We start from the raw sequence: 23,165 nt of genomic DNA on the forward strand, positions 1-23,165 counted from the left end.
CCCCCCATGGAGCTGGCACCAGGGCTGTTAAGCGAACGAATGAGTAGCTGACATGCCAAGCTTTTGCTTGTCATGACAGCGGGAAAAGGTTTACTTGCTTGCTTCATGTGTTTAATCATGCTGAGAGACTAACGATACGACGATCACGACGTTGGAAACTAAGTGGAGTAACATTAGCTATATTTCAAATGACTGTGCCATATGATTGTCCCCTTATGGAAATGATTTAAACAACAAGTTCGTTTTGAAAGCAGGTAAGGTATGTTTATTCCTTTTTTCCTTTCAATTAATGTAAAACGTTCGTGTTTATTTGATTATGGTTTAACTGGTTGGTTTAATGGTTATTGGGTTCTAATGACATTTATTTCCTTTGCCTTAGCTTGGAAGTGGCTAACTGACTGTTCGTTGCCGGTCATCGACTGTAACGTTGTACAGTTAGGCTCTAGCCTACTATAGTGCAGCTTTAGCTTCTCACTCAAGACCGTGGATAAGTAAGTTATGACAGGATAATAACATTGTCTTTTTTATTTCCCACATCAAAGCTGATTTTTGTTTTACATTAAATAGTGGTGCAATACATTTTCATGGTCTGCATATGTAAGGACCATTAAATAATCTCGTTTGTTTTGAAAAACAAATGAAATGTCTTTCTGTTGTTTTTGAAGGAATTTCACTGTGCAATTGCCATGACCTGCCAACAGGTTGCACCACTGCGGTTACTTGTACTATATTCACAGGCTTTCTATTAACGTTAGTGTTGCTGGTGTGATTAGCAAACACTCGTACATTATACATTTTTAGTGAGCTGCAGTCGTCTTCATTCGTTGTGTACGTCCATTGCAAAACAGCTGTGGAGATTTTCATAACTTCAGTCATTTCCAATAATGTAACCCAAATTAATATTTTACCCCCGCGAAATGACACATCCCGTTGTTTTCCGTGTCCCAATATGCGTCTATACATGCCAAGGTAAGACACGCTATGACTAGCTAACTTATTTTCTATTGAGGAACATTTTATAACGTTAACAACGAAACTCACCACTGCGTGTGATTTTCCTCTGTGCTACCCCGAATAAAAAAACCCTGCTTATTCATATGAATATACAATCTGCACATGTTATCCCATTTAACATTAAATCCTGTTTCGCACACTTTTCTCAAACACAGTTATAAGGTAGGCTAACATTACACTGAAATTGGCTCTACTGCTATCCATTTAGCCTCCGATTACTTTTCCATAAAAGGTACTTGCGCTAAGTTTCGTTCAACCTCTTTATGATACTTTAAGATTTCTTACCACCCGGACCCTCTCACTTACCCGGCTTTTACCTATTGTATCAAAATCGTGTATTGTTTGCTGCTGTCAGTACGAATAAGTCTCACAATAGTCGAAGTTAGAGTACGGTATTGGCACACTATATTTATTGACATTCATATAATAATGTTTCCAATATTGCTGTTTGAGAGCCTTAGTGCTTACTTGATGCCTGATATTTATATATGGACTATTAATGCTTAATTTAATGGTGAGCTGAATTGTGTTTTTTCTTTACTTTACAGCTGGGTGAATGTCTTGTGTATACCTGTATGACTGTTAGTAGATCATTGGCAGATAAAGACAGTGTATGTTAGCGTATGTTTGTACCACATACTGTCATAGAACCTTGATAGCGTATCCACACATCTATCATTTAAGGCTGTGTTTCTGAATTTCAATATGTTTTTTTCATTGTCTGTGTAGTTCATTTAAGAGATATTTTAGCAGAAATACAAGATGCAGAGCTGTTGAGGCAATTTAATAGGACATGGTGTTGCTATTGCTCTTTTTTTGCCAGGAGGAATTGAAAAATGGATCGAGGTGGACTGAAGCATAACCCTCGGGATAACAGCTTTGTTTTTAGTGAGCAGGCAGGAGAGGTAGGGTTTGTGAGTGATATTGGAAAAAGCGCCAGAGCTCAAGCGCCCCCCACGGATGACTCGTCCAACGGCCTGAACAGCAGCAACCTCCAGAGGGACTATGCTGCTATTGGGCTGGGGCCCAGGGGGCGCAGGGCAGTGGAGGGCACCCATGTTAAGGAGATTGGGAAACTGTTAAGGATTCAGTCCATGCAATCTCATCAGGACGCACTGGGTCCCATTAACATTGGAGACAGCTTCTCTCTCTTGGACGAGACTCTTGCTGATTTAAACAGCTCGTCCACTTCAAGGACGTCCAATACCAGAGAATTGGATCCTTTTCACATAAAGACAGAGGATCTTTCTACTGCCATCGATAAAGACAGAAACGACACTGTCTCCTTGGAGCTGGTGGAGAAAGATTCCGACCTGGGTGAAGCCACACTGGATATCCTGCGTCACCTGGACCTGCCCGGCTCACTGACCGAACTCAGTGAGTTGTACGTGGCAGATGAGGCTGCCTTCCTTTCCTCCTTGGCTGTGGACGATGCGTTGCTTGGGGACAGCCTGATGAAAGAAAAGACGTCTGGTGATGGGGGTGTTGGCAGTGTTGGTAGCGGCTGTGTGGGCAATGGTAGCGGAGGTGTCGGCTGCAACGGAGGAGGCTGCTCTGGTGCGAACAGCACCGAGACGCGGCCACAACACCGGCCGCCAGCACAGCAGCCCCAGCCTCTCATGCAGTCACCCACCATGAACATGCCCATCATAAAAACTGAGAAAGATGCTGGCTACATCCAGCTCTGCACGCCTGGAGTTATTAAGATGGAGAACGAGAACCGCAGCTACTGCCAGATGTCGGGGCTGGACATGCCTGCCCAGGGGTATTGCTTCGGAGCCAGCGTGCCCCCGCTGAGTATGCACAATGAGCACGCTACCGGCGTCCCACAGGATCAGAAGCCGGTGTTTGGCCTCTACCCACCGCTTGCCTCCCTGAATGACATCTGGAGCAGGGGCAATGGGTTTGGAGAGCCCTCTGGGATGCAGAGGTCCAGTGACGGAGGCCCGCCGACCACACCTACGTACCCTGTGACCTTCAACAGGTAAGACACCTGGGTGAAGTAGATTTTTTTGGTGTAAAGTAGGGCCTTGTCTGTCTTCTGCATTATTTAACAGTCAGTGTGGTCAGGTAAATGTCATGTCATTAAATGTCATGTAAGGTGTGAGGCGGTACATGAAATTCAAGGCATATGTCTTGTTTTGGGGTCACAGTTAGGTGCAATGTCATTACTGATGAAAAGAAAAAGACAGAGATAAACATTTTCATTCATTTTATCTATATCTATATGATGTAAATAAAGTAGTATTTCAGGATTATTTAGTGGGGGGTTTTCTGACCGTGATACGACAATAGGCAATAGGGGCATTCTTGCTAACTTTCAGATGTTGCATACATTTACATTTTTTGGTTTATCACTCATACTAAGACAAAGGCTCTGTAATGAAAGGTTTGGTAATACCAACCTTTAACCAATTATCTCACTTGCAACTCAGATATGGCAGGGCATTGCTCACAGCATTTCAAGGTCTAAATTTTCACTTAGAAAACCAAGAAGGAAGAAATCATGCTTTTAGACATACTGTACTGTGGTACTGTACTGTACTGTTGATCGGTAGCAAAACCAGTAAAAGCTGCAATGGAGAGGCTGGTTCATGTTGTTAAGCTGAGCAATGTTTGTAACAAACTAGACAAACTTCCTATTTAAGCTTATGAAAGGCAGTCAATTAGTTGTCTGCCCTTGTAAGTCATTCACATTTTACCTTGCAAAAGAGATAAAAGCTATCCATTTTAAACTTATAGATGGCCCATTGTGGTCAAGTTCGTAAGTCTACATACTCCAACTTTCTACCCAATGTCTGTTGAAGTGTTGAAACTTGTATTTTTTAGTGGCATATGCTTGTCTATGGGTGTGTCTGTTAATCTACATGCACGTGTGGGTAGAGAGGGTGCCTCCTCAGCCTTAAAGCCAAGTGTACAGAACTTCTGTGCTGTAATATCTATACCTTTGTTGCCATACTCAAACACTCACAGAACTCTATCACTGTCGAGTTTACACACACATACACCATTAGAGCCTATTAAACTGTTGATTTGTGTGTGTGTGTGTGTGTGTGTGTGTGTGTGTGTGTGTGTGTGTGTGTGTGTGTGTGTGTGTGTGTGTGTGTGTGTGTGTGTGTGTGTGTGTGTGTGCAAAAGAGAGATAGAGAGAGAGATAAGCATGCACTGTGGTATATGGAACATGTGGAAGTGCATTTTTGGCATTGTGCATTAGACTGATTCATACTATAGGCTGTCTATGATCTTTATTGCAACAGAGCAATGCAGATCTGTAGAGTCCATAGTACTCAAATCAGTATAGTCATCATGCATTGATTAATTAAGTTGTTAAGTTTAATTAAGGCCCAGGTATATAGCACGGGACTGCTTATTGCTTAATTTCACTAATGTTTTGTAAGTCGCTTTGAACAATAGCGTCTGTTATCCTAAATACCTTAACTTTAACTACATGCTGCCTAAATGAAGACAACACATTTTTCCTCATTACGTAAAAAAAATTCAATACTGCATTGTGCAGTTAAATTATGTATGGCTGTCAAGAAATCGGAACACACTGGATGGTCATAACAAAGCCACATATTTGAAATCTAGGCCAAGATCATGTGATTCACATATAGAGGGTAAGATATGGTCTGATAGGCCCTATAGGCTAGGGGTGGGAATCAGTAAGAACTCCATGACTGATCTTTTTCTTTATATATATATATAATCACGATTCTTTGTACATTATTATTGGTGTGTGATGCAATTAGAATTAGACTTACAATAGGCTATATCATGTTATTTTTTATGATCTATTTTATTTAATTATATAGATGTGTTCAGTATGTGTGTGTACTGTATTCGTGTTCACAGCTGCTAGAGGAAGTAACAGAGAGTGATAATTAGATATCGGCTACTAATCAATTGAAAAGAAAGGAGAAAAAAACATGACATGTCTTTCTCGTTTCCATTTCTTAGGTTTCAACAGGTTTTCCCATCACTAGAATTCCAGTGTAGAATGTTAATAATCTCACAGTGTGTTTAGTACGAACCAGGTTAGACATAACTGGGTCAGGCTCTCTTTTTTCCCTGCATGATGGCTGTTTGACCTTATCCTAGAAAACCTCCTGAAATACTGTTTGAAAATGCCCGGTACTGGACTTAACGTTGGCCAGTCCTAGATTCTAGTGGATTGCTGAAGTTACAATGAATGAGTGGTAAGCAGCCTACCGTCATCCCCAGTAAAATCCGGTCTTGCTCAATACAGTTCTCTTGAGTGTAGAAAGTACAGAATGTTCAATGGGAAGCTTTTTTACTGCAGTGTCCGTAAATAACCTTAAGATGCATGGAATTCCCAATATTAAGGTGTTATGGATGCCCCTTTCACATGTTTAACCCATTGATGGAATAGATGAAAAACAACATGGGATGGATAACAAATTTGAATTCCCACTCAGTCTTCCATAACAATAAAGTCATGGGTATCATGTATTTTAACGGAAAATGCAAACATCTGCAAGAAATGTAAAACATGCAAAGTCTCATGCTAACAGACCCGTCAGACTCCATTTTGAGACTGCTTTAAATAGTGATGTACTGGAAAACACGTTAATTCATGACTGTGCAAATCCATGACACCGTTATGAGCGACGCGATTTCTAAACCCCATGCATTTCAACGGGAGCCAGTCCATTGTGACGTAGACCACCGTTCGAAACTTATGCAAATGAGGAGCGATTTTTCCCAGCAGAGGCCAATGAGATTGTTTGGTGTCGTTTGAAAATTGTAGGACTGTGGCATCGTTTGGTCGAAAGTACACGCCCACTCAAAGCGATGGAAGCGGGTCGCGTCGCTGTCATGGATTTGCAGCGTAATTCAGTAATCCATGTGAGGGGCCTGAAAACATGCCTCTAATATAAACTAGCTAACAGCTTAGCATGGGCATAATTTGCAGCCATATCATAGCAAGCTAATGTTACAGCATCATTTGTTCAAATAAACCCACACAATAACCCACACAATAAACCCACACCGCACACCACGAGCTAACATAACATTCTAATGGTTCCTTGCAATAAATTAACTTTAATGATCATCCGATCTGAATTTAATGATAGTTAAACATCCATATAAATATTGTATTCATTTGAGCCAGCTGTTTTGTTTTATTGAAATGGGTTGTGATTGTGTTTGATTAAGTTGTAATTGATGTGCACCCTGGTGGTTGTGCAACTCAACATTTCTTAGCTATTCAGCTAGTCAGAACGGACACCTATCAGTATTACAAGTAGTACAATTGTGTTGGTTGTTCACCCATACTTGGTCAAGCTACCATTGCACATTTTGATCAGCCCAAATATTAAGCAGTGCCCTAATTTATCAATTTTTCAACTTCTATCAGGTTATCTGGTAACCTGCTGGTTATTTTGGTATTGAAAAGTGATCTTGTTGTTTTGGCGCTGACCCAACTGCGTTAACCAAGCCTTTCCCCTTGGCACTGCCTCAAGCACCAGTTGGCCCAGAGAAAGCCCAAAGATGACCTGTAGAGTGCCCTGTTGTAGAGTTTATAAGAGGCTACAGCTATGACTACATTTCTCATGGCGGTCTTCTACCCTCCTCTCTTCCCATTACCCAGTCGATGCCCCCCTCCACCCTGAATTCTTTGTGTTGTTTAAACTTGTTTTCCAATCTCAGAAAAGAGGTAATGGAATTTCATGCACCGGGTGTGCAGAATCCTGCAGATTTGCCTCCCTATGTGCTAGGGCTGTAACGATACACCTACCTCACGATTCGATTCGTATCACGATTCTTGACCCACGGTTCGATACACCCCACGATATTATTATGATTATTATTATTAATTTTTTTTACCCCGCAATTTTTAAAATATATTTTCTAATTCACATTAGAATAAGTATGTGCTATAAAAAAATGAAGAAACAATTTATAACCAAATATTGAGGTTTTTATTACTCAAAGCAATGCTGTTGAAAAACATTCAACAAACTTCGGAACCTGTTATCTATCTGCAGAGCAAATGTCAGGCTCATACAAAAACATTAACGGAATTAATTGATGCTAATACCTAGCGCGGTCTCTATAGGATTTCCCATATACGTTAGCATTAAGCTAACGTATTTTCTACCACAGTAAAACATGCAATACTATGTGATTGCTTTTAGAAAACGAATGTTACGTGATGAGATTACTAAAATGTAGTCTGCATGTCTGCTCAGTTTAGCAGTGCTACCCAAGCAAAGGTTTGAAAAGAACTTCAAGCTTCAGACTTTCTGTTAGGGAAAAGAGCTTTCTATCTGCCAAGCAAATGGCAGGCTCATGACAACACGCGCAACCTTTGGGAGCATGAACTACACTGAGTACATTTTGCGCAACAACGCCTTTACTAGCGAACCAAACTTTTTGTATCACGTGACCGCTGAGGGCATGTCACGGTTCTGCCTCCTCGCATCGCGATGCAGGTTCGTGGCCCAGAGTGTCGCGATTTCTCGGTTCGATCCAATATCGTTACAGCCCTACTATGTGCTGATATTTGTCTGGAAGGTGAAATCGTGCACAGTGGGTGTAGGCCTATCTCGTTTGTGTCAGTCCGTTGGGCTACTTGTCCTGTGGCCCACATATGTTGGTGCATGGTGCCTCTCCCTCGCTGCTTGCTGGTGTGTGTGGAGGGGGGGAGAGAGGGAAGTTGGCTTGAGTGGAATGTGCAGGGCCCTTGTGGGGCTCCTGTTCATGCTGGGGTTATGGATACTGTCAGGCAAATAATTACAGGTCACCTGGATTTGTTTTTTTTTGCATCAAGTTCAACAGAGCTTGAGGATGACATTTCTAAAGATGTCACTACTAAGGTGCAAATGATCAATCTGGTAACAGTAACATTGTGCAACCTGACAGACTTTTTTTTATATTTACATGCCCCATTCCGTCAACTGCAGAAAGACTATTCCAATTAATTGTGTGTAGGTACTGTAAAAAGAAGGACATCGCAGCAACTCTGGAGGCTTTCTGGCCCCCTGTCACCCTAACCAGATTATAGTCCACAAATCCAGTTAATTGGTGTTTAACCACATATCTGATTGTTGTTATGTAGCTGTTTAAGGGGGCAGGACATAGGGCCAATAGTTTTCCGCGTCAAAAAAAAGCAAATTCCGTTTCACGTTTTTGGTAATTCCGTGATTCCGCGTCAAAAAAAAAAAAACAGCCGTATAATGCCTTTCCGCACGTTAACTGTATGAAAAACTCTGTTGATAGTGATGTTGCCTAGCAACGCTGTTTGCGTGCGTGTGCAGCACCCTCAAGTTCAGTTTGTCGCTAAGTAGTTGACCATACTGTGCCTTATACATTTCCAATGCGTAAATCATCATTGTTCGACCTGTATGTGAGGCATTATGTGCATACTTAATGAAAGTAAGGGTTTTCATGAAGTTGCTTCTGTGATATATCGTGTATTAAATACCAAATTTTGGGCTACCTGCTCGTGCTATTAGTAGTGATTAGCATGATGCTAAACGGAGATTTAGCTATGTTCTGTTCTTATGTTGATACGCTGTAATAAAGATGGGTTCAATCCTGTTAAGATTTCGACTGGATTAGATATGAATGAGATCCATGTTGCCTAGTGTAATGTCCACTATTATATGTATCTAGTAATATTAGTTGTGTAATTGTTATTGTGTAGCAATAACTCATGGTAATGTAATTCAGTGCAGTGCTAATTAGTCCCCATAAATTAGACTGCTTGGTAACTCAGTGAATAATACGTGCCCTTCTTAGATTGTTGTTTGACAGCCATCAACACAACAGAAGACTTAACATTTTTAGTTTTTAATGCGATTGGGAAGATGAGCAAATGAACGTGAGTGCGTGACTACCGTTGAGAAGGGGGGCGTGGCCGGAGCAGAGTTCAGCGCAGACGTGACATTTTCTGACTGCTTTTGTTCTTTGATTAATGTTTGTTCATTGTTGCGATCTTTGTTGTGTTTATTTGAAAGAAATTCAGTCTTACAGGGTAAAATACAGGGGGTTTTGGGCGATTTTGATGCACAAAATTATGTTTCCGTTTGAAAAGTTGCAATTCCGTTTTCAGTGGTCCATTCCGTGTCAGATGGTCCATTCCGCGTATTCCGTCCGTTTTCCGTTTTCGCGGAAAACTATTGGCCCTAAGGACATATGTCCTCTGTGGATGATGCAATCCATTTAGGCCTGGCTGCTAATTTAAAGTGGGTGTGAAAGTGCTGAGAACATAGAGCTTCAAGACATGAATATGGGGATGCAGCATACATGCAAGCTGACACAATCACACTTTTATTCTGCAAATAGAGCCATATGAACAGACCAATCTTTGTATCTTTCCAATGTACATGAAAAAACATCCATGCACCTTATGCCTTTAACTTCTCCATCTTTGTGATTGTTTGTCCAACTGATTTTAATCACTTACGACATGGACTTTCACCTTAATGTGTCCTCACAGTTTTTAGTCTAGCCTATGGCACTGTGACATGGCTTAATAATGCTTCTGACCTACATAAGTCACACAGTGTGTGTGTTTGTGCCAACTTGCCTTAGGTTTGGCAGTTTCTGCTTTTGAGAGAAATCAGATAGTAATGCCCAGTCCAGTAACCTAAAGTCTTTATACTGATAAAGGCGTACAGAGCTGTGAATATTCACTGTGGCCCTGTGTAGCTTCCCCTTACTCATATCCAAACTCTCTGATGATTAAAGCATCCGTGATCAGCCTCAGGGATATCTATGGGCGCTAGCATATATCCGTTGCTGTGAGGACCCAGCATGGAAACATACTGCTTAGTAAAGTAAGCATCAAGGTCCAGGGTCGTTCTCATGTTGTCTGCCTTTTCACTAAATCCAGTTTTGTTTAACAGTATTTTATTATTTAGCTTTTACAATAACCGCAACCACTACAGCAGTAACAACATGTGTTATCACAATAAAACCAACCACATCTGCGTCTATGTGTCACCACAGTCATATGACTGTGCAGTGCCTGTATAGCTGCCCTTGAGCCAGTTTGCCTTCTCTGCATCACCTGACCGACCCCAACCCACTTACTTACACTCAAAAGCCCCGTTGGGGTATTTCCACTATTCCCATGGCAACAGGCTATTGGTAGCATGTAAACTTACATCTATTGCCTTCCTTGTCTTGTTTTTGTTGGTTTCGCTACAGAGAACTCATCTGGCTCTGAGCCGTACAGACCAGGTCTGGCTGGCTATTAAAATGGAGCAGGTACGGTATTTAGTGATAAAGACCCTTTGAGCGTGGCTTAATGCTTTGAGCAGTGCGATAATGCTGGTGACCTTTTCATTTTAACACCTCACTGCTGCCAAGTCCGTCCTGTGAGTGCGTCTTTTTAAGGCCTTGCTCAGGTGCTAATTTCTCTCGCTGTTTTGAAAGGACACCCAAGGTTTGGAGGTCACTTAAATATACCACAATCTAAATCATTGTTTTGATGAAAACTGAGGGATTTGAGAAGGGTTGACTATCATGACAGTCACTTATCAGTGATCTCTCTTATTAGTGTTATTTATGGTCGTATGATCATTTGATAACTAAGAGCTGGCTATTAGGTGACTAGCCTGACCTCTGTGTGATTATAACATGTTGAGCTGGAGAGTTTAGACCCTTGATAGTCAATACTAAAAAGTCATATCTGACTAAAGCTTCAGTTGCAGATTTAAATGTTGGTACTCTCTGTCTGACCACGCAAATGCAAGTACATTATGACAGTGAGTGAATTTGTGAGAGGTCTTCAGTAAGTGAATGTACAAATAGCTAAAAGGATGAAATACACAATTTAAAGTTACCCCTCTTCCTGGTCCATAGCTGAGCTTTGTCTTCTTGTTTGCAGCCGACTGTTAAATTGGTGTATAATATGGAAATTACAAAAACAAGTGGGCGTCCATGAGATTAGGCAATAATGCATGTATGCAATGACCTGACATCTGGTCACATTATTATTCTTGTCGGGTTTGGCTCCCCTAACAATGTCAACAGTATCAGAGCGCATTCACCACATATAAATCCACACCAGTATGCCCTACTAGTCAAGACGTGTTTTTGGGTTAGTTATTGTGGTTTAGGGAAAGTTATGTCTTTATGCAGGCTAACGCTTGTAGTTGAGCTGGGAGTGTTGCAGTAATGTATAGCCAGTGGCAGTGCTGACACTCCGAGTAAGAGCTATGTCTTGTGTCTCTCAGCCACACAGAGGGATTTTTGTAAGTGGTGACACTGTGATCTGGGGAGACAATGCAGTGATTTTGTCACACTATGGGAATAAAGCCAACCACACAATTCAGACTTTCTCTCTTGTTCTGCATTTATCTCTCTAACTTTGGTCACACGAACCATATCGGCTAACTTGGAAATGTGTAAAAGAGTGTAACTTCCATTTTTTGTGTCAGTAAATAATATTGGAGATGTTGTAGTCATGATGGTTGACATAGTGTTTTGACAGTTTAAGATATGTTAGGACATGTTTTAAGTTCAGACAGGTGTTAACAGTATGATTGCTGAGGTTATCAGGTCACATCTGATCAATCGAGGCACATTGCATGAACAAGTGGGTGCTCTTATGAAACTCCAACTGTTTGGCAGAGGAACTCATGATGCGTAAGCCTAGCCTAGCATGGCCTAGCCTAGCATGTTTTGCGCTGTTTTGTGCTAAAAAAATGCTGTTTGGCTTTCATTATGTACGTTTTTGAAATGATTGATTTAGTAGTGTGACAGAAGGGCTATTATACTTGACAAGTTGAACATCATTGTGATTTTTTTCCATTTATTAATTTGTTCATTCGTTCATTCATTCATTCATTCATTCATTCATTCATTCATTCATTCATTTATTTTTTCATTCTTTCACTCTTCTGTCTATTTTTATCCCTATACTGGTCTTTTGTTCCTGTTCAGGGAGTATTGTCATCATTTGTACGGAGGTCATAGCCATCACACGCATAACTGCATAAACACAATGTAGCAAAAATCGAATGAGCTTGGGCAGTGTCAAAGAGAAGAGGCTGTCACTTCTAGTATGATCCATTTGAGGCATTTCACAGAGAAGAGCTTTCCTGTTCCCAGAGCCTTTCTCTCTGCTTTCCATACTTTACACTCGGACAAGGAAAACAAGATGGATATGTAGGTGCAATTTGGACGGCACAGATTCATTTGTTCAGTGTGTGATTTAAGCAGAACTCTTACTGTGAAATGTAAGCCAGTACTTAAACAGTCGCACCTCTGGTCCAATCACTTCACCCCATATCATTTGGGTTATCTTATTTTGTACATAGATGCTTTTTATTGTATATGCAGTGTATTTCATTTTGTAACAGTGAATACTGCCAACCTGTACTTTCTGAATACCTAAGACCTTCAATCTTTACTAGCTATTTATATGTTACTTTTGGTTGTAGTTATTAATCAGAGTTCCATATTGATAGTTAAGTATATTTTTTAAGACTGATTACGAAACCAAATTTATGAGACATGTTTTATAACTGATCTCTTATATTGACCATTATGGTAGACACCACACTGTGGGTGGCACTTTCATGTGTTCAACCTCATTGATCTGATGTTGTTGAATAGTTGATGCTTATCACCAACATTTTATTGGTGCTATTGTCAGGATAATACCAGCATTATCAAGATGGCCCTCGTGAGGAAAGTTATACTAAGTAATGTACTTCCAATAATATGGGCGCTGTGAATGAGTACATTGTTGGGAAGGCAAGTGTCTTCTTAGGCTCCTCTGGCAACTAAGGATTGACTGTTTCTTTGTCCCAAGTTGAATTATTTAAGAAGAAGAGTGAAATAACTTTTTTGACAAAGTTCTCTGTTACAAAACCAGCAGCCCTACCAGCTTTTGGGCTTTTGTTTTTAAACATGCTATATTTGTCTTGGTCGCCTTGAAATTCCAGTCACACCCCAGCTTCATCCTCACAGACAATGACTAGTGAAGGCTGTGACAAATCGGAATTGTCTTTCTCTTAGCAACTGTCACATTTTCATATTCATCATCATACAGTAGCGGTTGATGGCAGATGGAACAGTTCATCAAATATGTACATTTCATATCAACAGCAGCCTGCCTCACAGTGGTACAGACACCAGTAATATTACAGTTGTTTAAAGCATTGTTGTAGGTTCAAGGTCTGCCATTTTCAAAAGTTTGTTTAAGGCCTGTTTACTGTAACTGGACCTTACTCAGTGGAAGTCCACCAGGTTTATAGGTAAGGCCTAATCCTGCAGTAAACACCTTATCAGTCAGCCTTGTCTGCCCATGAATCATAAAGCCCTGATATGAGCTGATAGCTGCATGAAGTGCAAAATCCCCAATAGATACACATACATATACGCAGATGCATAACACCATTTTGTTACTTGATATTATGACCGCCGCAGTGCCGGCGCATAGTGTTTGTCAAAAGTTTTTTTCTAGTTTCTTTCGCATATTTTTTTCCACCAATTCATACATATTCTTGCCTTAAATAATCTGACATTTTATATGCATATTTCACAAGATACTCAAATGTAGCACAAGGATATATCTGTTGTCAGAATCAGAATTATTTTTATTGGCCAAGTATATTTACACAAACAGGAAATTGTTGTGGTTGGTGCATAGGACATAAAGCATATAAGCACTATAAAGTCACTCATCCTTATTCACTAGCAATGCAAAACCACATAATGTAACTCACAGGTACTACTTCACACCCTCCACACCAGATCTCCAACCTGCACCTTCCGAATGTCAAAGACCTTAAACCTTTACTAGCTATTTATTTGGTAATTTTGGTTGTAGTTATTAATCCGAGTTCCAAATTGATAGTTTGATAGTCCAAATTGATTGATTGATTTCGAAAACGAATTTATGAGACATGATTTATAACTGGTTTCTTAGATTTATAACTGATATCTTACATATCACCCTTCCACACCAAATTGTCACTTGGAATAAGATATACTGTACAACAAACTTTTTTGTCTGTTACCGGAAACATTATCATTCAAGATAACACAATTTTCATGGAACTAAAAATATCTTCTTATTTCACGTAATTCTTGCTCATTCTCTCACTTTATGAGGAGGACATTTTACGCACTGCTATTCGCTACGTCTAGTTGTCTTTCATCTAAAGAAAACCTTCCATGGAACACAATGATAGGGACTTCATTCTGCATTTATCATTATGTTGGAGATGGCATCTCGTTCAGCTCTTATCGAAGGGCACATTCTTTCAACTTTTGATGACCTTGACGATGGTTTCCTGAAATTCAGGTTTGAAGCGTTATTAATGTTGTTGTTTTTAAACGGCTAAAGATTTCACCAAATACATGCAGGTGTTATATTTTTAGCTTAATAAATGAATGGCATAATGGGTGGACACGGCAACTTATAATGAATTATAAGAGAATGCTATTTTAGCCTTAGTTAGTTGCGCATGCAGCAAGAAGGATTAAGCAAAGGAGTTGATGGATTGCCGGTCTGGCGAGAACTTTATTCTGTGTATTTTGTGCGACAGATCTCAAAAGCGTACAACATGCTACTGTAGAGAGAGACAAGGAGTGAAGATGAGGAGATTACTGTCCATAGTATAGTGGTAGTTTCTTTTGCATTGGCTTTGCACTCCTTTTGTCTTCCAAAGGCAGCAGTGTTCCAAAGGCTGCAACAATTATTCGCTGCATAGTTCTCTCACCACACGCACATCATGTTAATAAACCTGGCGCCAGCCATTTTGGTATGGTTACAGGAAAAAAGGAAAAATACAGAGGTAGGAAACATTTGTCACGAGGTAAACAATGTCATGAAATGAAAACCACTCAAGTCCTTTACAGGGAAGAGTTCACCAAAACAAGGATGAAAGAGCGATTGTGTACAGTGAATGTGTATAGTTTGGATTACCATATTTTTCTTCTTTTTCTCACCCTTGTGTTGGGGAGATGAAGAGTTCAGCTAAATGCATAGGCTACGCCCTCAGGTGTGGGAGTGCCTGGAATGCTGAACCTGCTTACCCTCTATGGAGTAGGCAGTACCACAACTAGTACAGTAACCAGAACACTGTCATATTCAGCATAGACACACTCCTTTCTTCCAGTCCCTTCACTTGCTACAGAAAACAGTAAAAATGCCTTGTTTTGAGAACTCGTGAATATTGGCAGCAGAATGTCTCCCCAAGCCTACAGTCTGATCTAGTTGATCTGCTCACCTTCATGTGTTAGTCATGGACAATTTGCCATGGCTCTGCATGTCACGTTTACTGCACTTTGACTCCGCTGCCATACAAAGGCTTACATAATATTCTCCCTCCCCGCACAGCTTTGGAGCAGGTTGTTTGTTTAGTGAGCCACGTATCTGTCCAAGGGCTTTGTCCTGTGTGTGTGTGTGTGAGAGAGAGTGAGAGAGAGAGAAAAAGCCTAGCCCTAGAAAGAGAGGGGGGGGGGGGGGGGGGGGGAGAGTTTGACAGGAGTTATGAGCCAAGGAAATCAAGTCTTTGGACAACAGCAGTTATAGATCTGAGGAGATGTGGTGGGCCAACCAAAATGTTTGACGCAGACAGTGTGGGACTGAGAGTGAATGCACCTGACTCAGAGAAAAGACTTGGATAGGCCATTGTTGGAAGGTGATGCAGATGTGTTTAGTGAGAGGGAGCCAGTAAATGATATTGATCGAAGAAGGTTTTAACACATTTCTGGTTGAGTCATACTGCAACCTAAAATGGGTAAGCTCATGAAACTCAAGGAAAAACTCTCAAGAACTATGACACTGTTGATGCAGTCATGTTTTATCAAATGGACACAGGATCACCTGCATGCAGTTGACAGAATACTCCTGTCCAAGGATTATTGGAGAAAATATAGCCTACACCAAAAATTGCCATAAATCAGTTTCCTGCCTATAATAAGCATTAGTGGTCACATAAAAATGAATTTGACGAACTTGCAACGTTTTTTTCTGGCCTCAAGTGCAGTCAAGCAGGCATAGTAATAGTCCTGCCGGTGAAAAGGTGCCTCATAAATATCAAAGTGGCCAAGTGCTGAAAGTGGAGTTTTCGCTGACCTGGCCCATGTAATGAGGGTCTAAAAGCGCCAGGTGACGTGTGTTATGTGATGTTGGCCTTTGAGCAGCCCTTCCTTCTGCAGGCAAGGCTCTCTCCCTCATATCCCCGGGACCTGTCTCGGCCGAGCACTAGTAGAGCGCAAACAGCCATAACTCAGCCATACGCTGCATCAGCCACTTTGCCGTAAAAAGCCTGCTACCTCCTCTGGGCTTGGCTGGGCTGGGCTGCTGGGCTGGACTGGACTGGACTGGACTGGACTGATCTGGACTGGGCTTGGCTTGGCTGGGCTGGGCGTGACTGAGCTTCTCATGTAACACCGCGTAAAGAAATGGGGGGGGAGGAGGGATGTCTGAGATTGAAACTGAAATTGAAGGGAGATATGTTTTATTGATCACATGTTATTACTTGCCAGAAATGGCTATAAATGACAGGTAAAGAAGAGGTTGATGAAGTTGGATTTCAACTGTTCAAAAGACCACAGAGAAGAAGCAGAAAAGTCTCTGCCTGTCACCATACTGCACTTACGTACACTTACTGTTTAGTCAGCACTGCACCGGCAAATCTGTTGGTATGGGATACCTCCGGGGTCTCGTGTGTGGCACTGATGTTGCTCTCTGAAATAGACGATTTTTCTCTGCCCTACACTGCCTGTAAACAGAGACTGAGTAATTTGGTAATAAATAACTGGCGTATGGCGGTCCATCCTCTCCTGCGGTGTCTGATTGATGGTGTGTGGTGCCCCTGTGGATTGGCCTCCGTGATCCCGCCATTTATCTCTTTATAAATCGCAGCAGCGGTAGATGATCATCTGTGTCTGCCGGGGCGACTAAAGGAACAGTTAGCTGAAGGAGCCAGGGCCAATCTAATCTCCTGATTTCCATCTCTCCCACTGAGGCTGCTTTAGGAGCGTGCTCTCCAAAGCAAGGTTCATTAGGCTGGCCTGTTTCTCCAGATGCTTGTGAGAGGCCAGCCTTTCCTCCCACTGCTCTCCCCCTACCCCCTTCCTTCTTAAGGAGGAGCTAAGCACTCTACTGTAAATGGGCCCCTAGCCAGCTGGACTAAAGTTACAGCCTCAGCCCTCAAGGTTAGAGAATTCCTCCTCTCCTCTGGGCTGTTTGTTTATAGTCTCTCTCTCGCCCTCCCCTCTCTGCGTCTCCACTCTCCCCCTCTCCCTTTCAAATCTGTGGCTTTGCTGCTGCTTTGCTTTTCCACAAACTGCCGTAGCGAAGCTGTTATTGCTGTTAGAAATTGAATCTGTGTCCCAGGGAAATCTTAAAGCAAGTTTAGCATGTTTATTGTCAAAATCATGTGCTAACCTTTTTCCCTCCTTATTATTATTTCAGCTGTACACACACCCTGCACGCACACACACACACACACACACAAACATGCTTGCACACACACCCATGCATGCACACACACAGTGAAATTGCATTGTACGTGTCTAGGTCTGACTTCAATGTTTCTATGTTACTCAGGTCGAGGTGGTTGTAAAGCCCACTTCTCAGGAGCTGTGCTTACACAGATGTTTCTAGCTACTTTCAATTAAAAGTAGAGGGGAAAAGAGAGAGAGAGAGAGGGAGGGAGGGAGGGAGGGAGACCCTTGAGAGTGGCCTCTTCTGAGCCTGAGAAACCCCCCCTTGCCAGGCCTGTGTACGTTCCCCTTAAACCCACCCCACACTCCCTGCCTCCCAGCCCTCCCCACCCCAAGGTCTCAGAATAGTGCTTCCTTAAGTTCCCCTCATCCCCACCAGCCAGCAGGGCCTGTTTACCAAGGGTTCACAGGGATGGAGGTTTGGGCTACTGTTTTCCCAAAGTGACCTTATCCCAGATGTTGATAAGGAGCATACCAGAATTAGGCCAGAATGTTTTCATAGCTACTTGAAATTTTCATGCTTGCAGAAATGGTTAAGTCAGTGGCACACACCTGCTAGCGAGTCTTATTGTGAGTGTTTGGAGTGTTTTTAGCCCCAGTATAGTGGGATTTAAATAGTGGCTTATATATCAAAATAACCTTTAGCCTTCAATACCAATGTGAATATCACAGTGGTTGTTGTGTATTATTCAGGCTAAAATGTAGTTAATAGAAGTTATTGACATATGGCTCTGTGCAGAAAATAACCAGCAACAGTAATAATTCAGAGACACTTGCAAGTTACGCATGGCAGTTTTTTGCATATACGTTTCGTTGTATAGTATTTTTAAATGACAAGGCTGGATGTGGTTAGACTCTTAACTTTGGTTTAAATGTGGCATTAACCACAAACCAAACCTTATTTGAGTCCTGACCAGCTGAAGCTAACATCACCCAATGTCAACACGTCATCCTGACATCAACGAAGGGAAAATCATATACACAGACAAAAGTGCAAAGCCCTGAAAAATAAATCAAACACGTACTGTGTAGATTACAGTGATTAAAATAATGGGATTAGCAAAGCTTCGGCTGCATGTCAGTTGAAAGTGTGATTAGCGCTGCTGATGTGTGTGCGATTGTCAACAGCAGCATGCTTCGGTTATTTGTCCATTATAAAAAGAATCAATCGTGATTCCTGAAGCATTTTTTCATGTGATGGAGATCATTTCCAAACATATCATCATGTTTGTTTTTTCTTTCACCAGCCCTTTTCCTCTTTTATCCCCTCATCACACACACAAACATGGGCATACACACATTGTTCTTCTCTCTGTTTCACATACACACACACAAAGACACACCCTCACAAGTCGGTCCAGCCTTTATTTGGAACAGGAGTTGTTTTTTCCCCGCATTTTTTATCCTCCACTTCTCTTCATTCTCTCACAGGATTTGGCCCTCAGAGCTGGACTTGTCTTCCAAGTTGGGAATTTTAAAAATCAGTGACTGTTTCTGTTCTGGTTCGCAGCTGGAGGCTCTTCAGCTATGCCCTCTGCTTCAGCATGGACCAGGGAGCCCGGCTGCACTAATAACACACTACTCTTTGCTCTTGCTGAAATGAATGGGCTTTGAAAAACATGGAATTAGTCCTGTCTTAAGAGGAAATGTTGCAAATAAAATGTTTTCTGTGCAGAAGAAAACATAATTAAAAAGGGGTCTTTTTTTAGCCATGGAGAGATGAGGCTGTTAGTTGGCAAATAGTAACCATGAGCCAGTACTGCTCAATGGGGTTATGAACATTAGTAAGACTGTGTGTGTGTGTGTGTGTGTGTGTGTGTGTGTGTGTGTGTGTGTGTGTGTGTGTGTGTGTGTGTGTGTGTGTGTGTGTGTGTGTGTGTGTGTGTGTGGCAAATGGGTTTTCAACTTAATCAGGTGGTGTGTTTGTAGTTGGGCGAGGAGTAAATTGTTCTTATCGATTCATTTCTCTCAGCCTGTTGATTTAGGAAGGCAGGAAATGTCCGCCGTGACATCAGCATCAAAAGCGGCTCATTTAAACCCAGAACCATGATCTCCAGCCAGCGTTGCGCCTGCTCAAGCTGAGCGCTGGGGCCAGCGGTGGCAAGGTTTATTGATTTTAATGCAGATCTCTCCCCGAGCTGGTTGCCATGGAGAGCCATTCAGGGTTCTGTGGATGTGTGTATGTTCTTTTAAGTGTGTGTGTGTGTACACGTGCATGCACGCATGTTTGTGTGTGTGTGTTGTATGTTCGCCTTGGATGATGCAGCTTTTTCTAATGCAAACCAATTTGAGAATGCGTCAGTCATTGCACCCTGTTCCGGTGATTATCCAGGTCTATAACCTACAGATCACTTCCTGCATTGGGGAAGGATGTGCTTCATGAAGGACAACCTCTTCAGATGCCAGTAACCAGCAGTGGGTTTAGTCTGTCAGAAATTAGCAGCAACTGATAATGTCACTTTCAGCACACTTAAGACATGGTAGCCAGGTGATTGTAAGATATTTAGTTTACATTTTTAAGCCAAGTTTGCCATTTTTATTTTTAAAGATATGGACTTCTTACAACGTCCTCCAATGCCTTGTGATGGAGTGTGATCAGGTGAAGAATCGAAAAACATACTGGTTATTCTCACAGGGAAACCAAGCTGTTTTCTATGGGCACGATATTCCCATGTGCTTAAGCTAAAAAAGCTACAGCTAGTCTGCTATTTGCTTGCCATGCTTGGGCATTTCCTCTGTTAACTCCTTGTATGCAATGTTTAACAGGGGAAACAAAACATTTTACATTATATGGTGTTGTGAACCAGTCTTAATTTTAATAATAATTAAGTTTATAATTATTTCAGTTAGAATTAAACAGAAATATCAATAAAGATGAGTATAAATAGGACCAAGCTTCTAGTATGCTAAACCAAAACGCTTGCTCTGCTTTTGCTTGTGCTACTGAGAGAGTGAGAAAGATGGAGAAGAGCTCACTAAGCACACAGCCAGCCATGATAATTCTGACCTTGTTTGGATATATTGTGGCTGACTTCGTTTTGACCATGAAGCCATCATCCACCTATGCATACTCCTGGACAAACCGCTTTCCAGCCACAGTAATCACTCACATGCCCTCCCAGTCCTTGGCAAAATCACCAGTGCTCTGTCTGTTCTTGCATCTGTCAGAGTGTGGTTGGCGATGTGGTGCACGTACCTTCGTCATTGGTGTCACAGTGTCTGACACAGGTCATTGGTGCAATGCTGCACCACATCAAACCAGTTCATAACATATCCTGTAACACACACCGAAAGGAGGAGAACAAAGGATAATGTAGTTTGAGTTGGCGGTTTTGGAGGCCATTGATTGCACCCTTGTTGCAATCGCAGCTCCTCCGGTTGATTAAAACTGCAGCACAGCATCAACGTGCTAGTTCTGTGTGAACCTGCCGCACACATTTTGAGTGTCTGTGCCAAAATCCCAGACTCAGCCAATGACTGCTATATCTTGCGTAACTCCTCATTATGGCAAAAGATAGCAGAACTGGCTGATGGGGAAAACCTGGCTAATTGGTAAGCAATGCCAGCAACTTTATTTGAAAAGCTATTTTCAGCCAATTATACAATCCTAATTGTTCTGATACACAGGAGGCCAACGATATCGTCTTCTGCCGTGGTGGATGACCCTGTTCTCCCACCCCTCCACTGAGAACCAATATTACTAATATTTATTTTTAAGACAACAAGACACTGTGACAATTTTTTTATTTTATTTGCAAAAGACGCCCCCTTGTTTTGGGAGGAGTACACGACCTGAGTTGAGCACTTGGCATCCGCCAGTCCCCTGCAGCAGCACACCATCACTTGAGCTTGAAGAGTGGCATCTGTGCTGACTTATGTGCTGCCAATGAACTGGCCAGAGTGCTGTTGGCACTCCATTTTTTTTTTCTTGCACCTCTGCCAGTCTCTGGTCTTCCATTTCAATCAGGCAGCAGGTATCCTGTTTACTGGGTTGTCGGGGTGTTACCGTGCAGACTAACGCTCCACACAACCCTCCACAGGCACACTCCCCTCCCAAGGTCAGGTCTATGAGTTGCATGTCATTTGTTATACAATTCAAACTGCATGGGTTGGTCCTCCTACTGCATAAAATGTACGATAAACATTTTAAATAAACCGAACGGCTGCCACTTGGTCTTCCAGTGGTGTCAGATTGACAGGTGAAGATGGTGGTTCGCCAAATGTGATGGGGGTACATCTTGGGCGTCTGGAGAGCCTTGCTGAACTGAACTGAACTAATGGCAGAGCATTACCCATTAATTGATCAATTTAGCTAATAGAGAGTACTTTGGAAGTTATGATGAGTGATTTTTAATAATGATTATTATTGATTTTAGATTTTTAATAATTGGCTTCTCAATGAAACATGAAATTAGTTGCACCTTTTAGAAATGAGTTGCACCTTTTCATCAGTAGTGTGTTTTCATTCCAGTCCAGTTTCAGTCCAGTCGATCTATTGTAAATAAATCACACCTGTTTTATGAGCCCACCTCCATTTGGAAATTAAACTCTGTGAGTGTGATCGGTGTGTGTAGGGGAGAATATGCTTAAATGCACGTAACTGGAGGTACCAAAAAAGGACTTTCGCATGGATGGGGGAATACGGCCCTATTAAGTACGAGTTGCTTTTACAGCAGATAATTGGCAAAGACAGTTTGTCACTGAAATACATCACCTAGCGAGATAGCTAGCTTGTGTAAGTACCTACAATAGAAGAAAAAAGGCCCCTGGCTAGCCTTACAACTCTGGAAGACACTTGTAATGGAAAGAACTGTGGGAGTGTTGTTACATGCCTTATGTGCTTCTAACCTCATTACATGAACCATGCTACCCATAACCACGGATAATCCTTAAGCTTTCTCTACAAGGAAACTCATAGGCAATAGATGGAGGATCATTTGGTTTTTAAATATGTTCTTCACCGCACATAGCAGAGAGGTTAACAGTGATTCTTGACACTGGTGACCAGGCAAATAATATCACAGCTCAGGGTTACACCACCATTGCTTGTGTGTATTGGTAATACAAATATGGCCTAGATAGGAACACTAGATACCATAAACTTCTTTGTCTGCACTCTTGCGGCTCTACTGGGACTTGGTATGCATTAATCGAATGTCCAACATGTATGTTTTTCTCTTTTCTTCTCTTTCTTTATCTCATTATTTCCTTTTTTCTTTCTCTTTTTCTGCCCTCGACCCCTTAACTGCCCTGTCTAGCTCTGCTACCTCATATCATCTCTGCTTTGAGTAACTTGATTCCAAAAATCTCCTCTATATGCACAGTGCCGAGTTGTGAAATTAGGGCAGGGAGACATTGTAAGATTAGTCCACTTTTTATTAACAAGTGTGTGCACACACACACACACACACACACACACACACACACACACACACACACACACACACACACACGCACACACACACACTCTTACGAATTAACTCCTCTTTTGTGTGTGGCTTTGAGTATGGGGCTGTAGATATTTCCTGGCAACACCTTATCAGTGTCTGTTTACATGTGTTTGTGTGTGTGTGCCTGCGTGTGTGTGTAATAAGAAATCTCATATAGAGCACTTCATGATTTGCCTCTGTCAATGATTGACGAGGGCAAAATGAACTCACCCACCCGGGGTTCAGCTTTCCTGCCTCTTGTACTGTATTTAT

At 41.8% G+C, this 23,165-nt stretch overlaps 1 protein-coding gene across 2 annotated transcripts in view; it reads left to right on the forward strand.

Moving 5' to 3' along the window:
- The window catches only part of LOC308374868 (glucocorticoid receptor-like), a 49,422-nt gene that overhangs the window by 948 nt on the left and 25,309 nt on the right, over nt 1–23,165 (forward strand). Inside the window, exons 1-3 of one of the 2 annotated variants that reach the window (XM_080850828.1) lie at nt 1–259; nt 380–491; nt 1,838–2,998. The exon at nt 1–259 is cut by the window's left edge and continues 948 nt beyond it. In XM_080850828.1, coding sequence (XP_080706954.1) covers nt 1,851–2,998 — 1,148 coding nt within the window. In that variant the 5' untranslated portion in view covers nt 1–259; nt 380–491; nt 1,838–1,850. The remainder of the gene's footprint in view (nt 260–379; nt 492–1,837; nt 2,999–23,165) is intronic. The other variant, XM_080850827.1, reaches the window with a different exon arrangement.

Source organism: Sprattus sprattus (genome assembly GCF_963457725.1).
Source record: "Sprattus sprattus genome assembly, chromosome: 1".
NCBI lineage: Eukaryota > Metazoa > Chordata > Actinopteri > Clupeiformes > Clupeidae > Sprattus > Sprattus sprattus.